Source organism: Montipora foliosa, chromosome 1 (assembly GCF_036669935.1).
Source record: "Montipora foliosa isolate CH-2021 chromosome 1, ASM3666993v2, whole genome shotgun sequence".
NCBI classification, from domain to species: Eukaryota; Metazoa; Cnidaria; class Anthozoa; order Scleractinia; family Acroporidae; genus Montipora; species Montipora foliosa.
In genome coordinates, this window is record NC_090869.1 from 63,948,357 (window position 1) to 63,953,989 (window position 5,633).

The 5,633-nt window shown below is 38.0% G+C and overlaps 1 protein-coding gene across 1 annotated transcript; it reads left to right on the forward strand.

The window, feature by feature from the left end:
- Window positions 1-1,617: 1,617 nt before the first annotated feature.
- On the forward strand, window positions 1,618-5,633 carry LOC137972426 (adenosine receptor A3-like). The gene is made up of 2 exons (XM_068819136.1): window positions 1,618-1,645; window positions 4,542-5,633. The coding sequence occupies exon 2, from the start codon at window positions 4,542-4,544 to the stop codon at window positions 5,631-5,633; it is 1,092 nt and encodes a 363-aa protein (XP_068675237.1). The 5' UTR covers window positions 1,618-1,645.

Below are 5,633 nucleotides of genomic sequence, written 5' to 3' on the forward strand. Positions count from 1 at the left end.
CTCAGCATTGCTTGCATCGATTATTGAGCATTTCGTGTCTCAGGTTGCGACAAGTGTTTCAAGTCACACAGCATAATCAACTCAGTGGCACTACCTAGTTCTCAGCGTTATATGTATAGCTCCAGGCGTAGCGGAAAAGACAGTTTTTCCAACTGTAACCATATCGTAATCATTTTATATCTCCCGATACTCATTAATGAAATATGCCTGATAATGGACGAAGCCTTTCAAGTCATCTATCTTGGAAACTGGGGAAAATTGTTTGTGCACAAGATGTGTAGAGTGCGTCTTTAATGTCGGGCATGAGTTAATAGGTTGAGACAAGTGTTTCAAGTCACACAGCATAATCAGCTCAGTGACACTACCTGGTTGTCAGCGTTATTTGTATAGCCTCAGGCGTAGCTGAAAAGACAGGTTTTCCAACTGTAATCATATCGTAATTTTTTTATAACTCCTGATACTCGTTAATGGAATACACCTGATAATGGATAGACGAAGTCTTTCAAGTCGCCTCTCTAGGAAACTCCGGAAAATTGTTTCTTGTTTATTTGCTGTATTGTTTCTCTATCTTTAGTCAAGACTTGAATCTTTACTCGAGCAGTACAAGATACTGACGGAAAATTTAGCTCCGATGCTAATATCAAGGACCTGAATTTTCAGTGTAACAGCCTGTAGGCGAAAACTCTCGGTGTTACGGTCAGTAAGTGAGTGAGTCAAGAAGTGTATCCATATCTTTTTTTTTTCCTGTGAATTCATGATTACTTCCTGAAGCTGAAAAGACAGTTTTTCCCACTGTAATCATATCGTAACCTTTTTATAACTCCCGATACTCATTAATGCAATACACCTGGTAATCATGGATGGACGAAGCCTTTCTTGGAAACTGGAGAAAATTGTTTGTGCACAGGATGTGTGGAGTGCGTCTTTAATGTCGGGCATGAGTTAATAGGTTGAGTCAGCATTTTTCTGCATTGCTTGCATCGATTATTGAGAATTTCGTGTCTCAGGTTGAGACAAGTGTTTCAAATCACACAGCATAATCAGCTGGCGCTACCTGGTTGTCAGCGTTATGAAGTATAGCCTCAGGCGTAGCTAAACTGAAAGACAGTTTTATTAACTGTGGTCATATCGTAACCTTTTAATTTATAAGTCCTGATACTCATTAATTAAATATACCTGATAATGGACGAAGCCTTTCAAGCCGTCTTGGAAACTAGGGAGAATTGTTTCTGCACAGGATGTGTACGTCTGTGTATATGGACGTCTTTAATGTCAGGCATTAGTTAAAAGGCTGAGCCAGCATTTTTCTGCGTTCTTTGCATCGATTATTGAGCATTTCGTGTCTCAGGTTGAAACAATTGTTTTAAATCACACAGCATAATCAGCTGGCTCTACCTGGGTAGCTAAACCGAAAGCCAGTTTTTGCAACTGTGGTATATCGTAACCTTTTTATAACTCCTGATTATATACTTATTAATTAAATATACCTGATATAATGGTGGGTAGCCTTTCAAGTCGTCTATCTTGCTCCTTGTTTATTCGCTATATTGTTACTCTATCTTTAGTCAAGAATTGAGTCTTTACTCGAGCAATACAAGATACTAAAGGAAAATTTAGCTCTGATGTTGTTACCTTCGACGCTTCGGTAAGTGAGAATGGTGTGTTGGAAGTGTATCAATTTTTTTATTCTGTGAATTGCTTCTTGCAATGGTTTATCAGTAAACTTAATCGATTTGTATTCATAAGAGTACATAGCTCTGACAAGAGTTTTACTATGAACTCCTATTCTGCAACTCAGGATAAATATTTTAGTCAAGATACAGTTGTTTCCTTTCAAATGAAAAGAATTTCTGTGGAATATTTAGCTGCCATAGCATTTACGATAAAAGTTAAGTTTCATGAACGCATATAGCCTCGTCAAGTGTGTCATGTGAAGAGTTTGGAACGAGAATAATAGCAACGAAAGATCCAACGTGCTCTATATATCGTGCGCGATCATTCCTTTTCGATCGTTCGCGTTGCACGCTGTTAGTGAATTATTTTCGTTAATCGGTGTGAACATTCAGGAACTACAGAAATATTTCTTGTGTGCTTTTACAGTGCACAGAATATAATAAAATGTAGTGTCATTGTTTTTACCCATTAAAACACGTTTAATTTTTAGTACCCATTTTCATTGCTTAATAATTTAACTCTACAAATAGCCAACTTTAAGTATCTTCCTTGGTTGGCGAAAACGTTCTGCGCAAAAACATTTAGGTTTAATTTTTGATTAAAATCCATGTCATTAATTTCGACCCGAAGAGAAGCGTTTTTAGCGCTTTGCATAAAGCTAATTTTACTCCTAATGACATGTATTTTCATTAAAAATTAAAATTAAATGTTATTGCACAGAACTTTTTCGAAGATAGGAGAGCCTACTAGTCATGAACCTTGAGAATGTGTAGCACACTTCATGCATGGAATCGCCATTTTCGATTTAGTCTATTCTGATAATCTGACGAGTTTCAAACACGAAATTGCACAGACATCATTTGCAATCGATATAACGAAATCTTCGGGAGGTAAAAAAATGCGATAAATGCGTCTTTCTTTCTCTTAATCAAGAATTTTAGTGTTGCTAGTTTTCGTTTTCTAGATCTGTGTTTTTGAGCACCTTGCAAAGATGTTGAAGAGCCTGAATTTATGTTTATTACGTTTGAATTCGCAAATTGCAATTACGAGTACGGAACAAAAGATGAAACGCGAATGAGCAGAATAGAGGAGGTTCTATTAATCATTAGAGAACTAATCTATCCTGTGGGCCAGGTGGAATCTTGCTAATGGTCTACTACTTTTCCCATGGTTGAAAATCTCTTGGGAAATTAATTAAGTTTAGATTATCGCTCTTTTTATGCTGCAGCCCGCTATCTTTCCTATCTTTAATCGAGATCTTAGTGGTCATTCCGCACTTCTCGCTACTGGGAAACTGCAATTTTCCTTCTTTCAGTTAGATTTCAGCCAAAGCCCTCCAGTGGGGTTAAAGCTGACGAACGAAAATGTGTGCAATAGACCTTTTCACGGTTAGTTTTTCTTAATATTTGCATTACAATGGTACAGTAATCTAACGTGGACGAGAGGCAATTTCGAGTTAAAACTACAAATGAGAAAATGTAACCGTGAAAAGGGCTATTGAACAACTCTACTTCTTTGATATGAATCGCTTAATACAAGTTGCCTGTGGTATTCCAATTGAGGATAGAAGAATTTCGATTTTTTTCAAGCTGAGAGGTTGTATTGTCTTGTTAATCGACAGAAGCTCATACACCTTTGATGACAAAAGACATTTTCACCGTTTTTTTTTCTTTAATGCCATATAGGGCAAACACACCAAAAATGAATAAATGCATAGGATTTTGGCCGCCTTTTGACTAATTTGACTCTGGTAAAATTTCACTGATTTTGAAATTGTTTTTTGAATAAGAGCTTTGAATATTTCTCTGCAGGGCGTTCATACGAAGTATGTTTTTTGATATTGAGCACTTCTATACTAGAACCGTCAAATCAAAGCGGGATATTAGAAGATTCGAGTGAAGATTTACACAATGGTACCTTTTCATCCTGCCTGTATTAATGGCCTATTTTTTACTGGGTAAATGATTTAAACGAAATGTCACTATGCGTAGTCCTTACTATAAAATGAACTCTGCTTAAGAGTTCATTTCAGCTGTCATTTCTCACCGGTCTTATTCGTATTAAGGAACTGTGAGACACAAGGGAAGCAATTGTATCCGATGGACTTCTCTCAAGTGGTAAAATCGGTTTAAGGTCGTCAGAAAGTCCATAAATTTATCATGGCTTGTTGAATCGTTCCGGTTGCCGCTACACAGAAATGATTTTTGAGCATCAGTTTCTGATTCTGAACACGCGTACCCTTCTACGGTAAGTAATCTCTCAACTACTGCAAAAGAGATGAAGCAGATGATTATACTGAAATCATAAGTGCAAATTAAGAGTACGTTTTTGGTCGTGTGAGACTAAGATGATGAAGATAATTTTGTCGTAGTGGTGACCGGTGGAATGAAAACAAGAGCTAAATATCACCCTCGATTGTTTTCGCCTTCGACTCGGTGAGCTGAGACAAAGACAATCCTTAAGTCGTTGCATGGCCTATTATCTTGTTGGCCAAATGTTCTGGTCTCTTTACGTTCTCATGCATATGGCAACGCCTAAGATCTCATTTGTAGGGTCTTACGACCTTTGGTTTCAGGCGCTTCACTGTAAACATCACAGAACAACTTCAAATGAAAATTATTTAAATTCCCACCAAAAAGTACGTCAAGACGGGTCTTGCAATCCGTTCCAGTCCTGGGTTAATACTTGAAATCGAGTCAAAACGATTCCTTGGCTATAATTAGAGGATGAAAGAAATATATACTCGAAAAGAAATTTCGTATCTCCGCAAGGCCATGTAATATCCTCTAATATAAATACATTTTTCTAAAACTTGATATTCTCAATTTTAGCTTTCAAGAATTTTTCTTTTCTTTTTCTCGCTTTAGATGGAAAAGTTAACTAATAACAACACAGCACCAACAAAAGCTGAGAGAAACTACTCTTCGCAAATAGGAAGCTACTTGGAAGGATACATTTGGTGCTCCTTATTTGTAGTAGAAGCTATAATCATCATAGCACTCAACATTTTGACAGTCATCGTTTTCATCAAGAAACGTTGTTTGCGCAGGCGCAGTACTTACTTGCTCATTAACCTGTCATTGGCTGACTTGTGTATCGGAGCGCTCGTTATACCAACTTCAGTATTTCGTCGTGGAAATAGTTTTGGTCTGTGGAAAATTGAAATGTCGGATGCGGTGCTCTTTTCCACATTTGGAATTGATACTTTATTCTTTGGCTGCTCTCTTGCGTTTCTAGTTTCAATATCAATCGAAAGACTACACGCTATGCGAAATCCAATGCGACATCGTTTGGTGTCCAGTTCGTCTTACAGGAAGTGGGTATTCAGCGTTTGGGTTGCGTCAGTGATCTACACAACTCTAACAATTTCATTATTGTCTTTTGACGTACTTGGGCTACTAGTCTGGTTCATTGTGGCTGGGTGTGTCCTTGCATGTCTTCTAATACTAACCTTCTGCTATTTAGCCATATTTGTCACCGTACGACGCAGCAAGGACCCTGAACTCACTAATCGTCACGGTAGAACTGAACGAAAATTGACCGTGACACTGTTCATCGTCACGCTTGTCTCTTTATCTGTGTGGCTTCCTTACGTGTTGTTCACTTTCCTGGAAACTCCACTGTTGCGTTTGCTGTCAACTGGAACGCTTTTGCGCGTGCGGGGTATCTGCGAATTCCTCTTCTTTGCTAACTCCTTTGTGAATCCAATATTGTACACAATCAGGATGCCTGGGTTCAGAAAAGAACTTCGTTCAATCGTGTCACTTTCTGTACCATTTAGATTGAGGGTTTGCAAGGAAAAGATAATCGGTCCATCAAAAAACAGAAAATACATTGTAAACCAGATAGGACCTGTTTTACAGGGAAGTAGCATTTTACACAGTTACGTTATTAACTTAAAAGATCTTGATTCTGGGAGAAGCAGAAATGCAGTTTTTCGCGTCCTACCGGTGCCATGA

Bases quoted from the DNA above. Each gene is read 5' to 3' on its own strand.
- LOC137972426 (XM_068819136.1), top strand. From the start codon at position 4,542: ATGGAAAAGTTAACTAATAACAACACAGCACCAACAAAAGCTGAGAGA.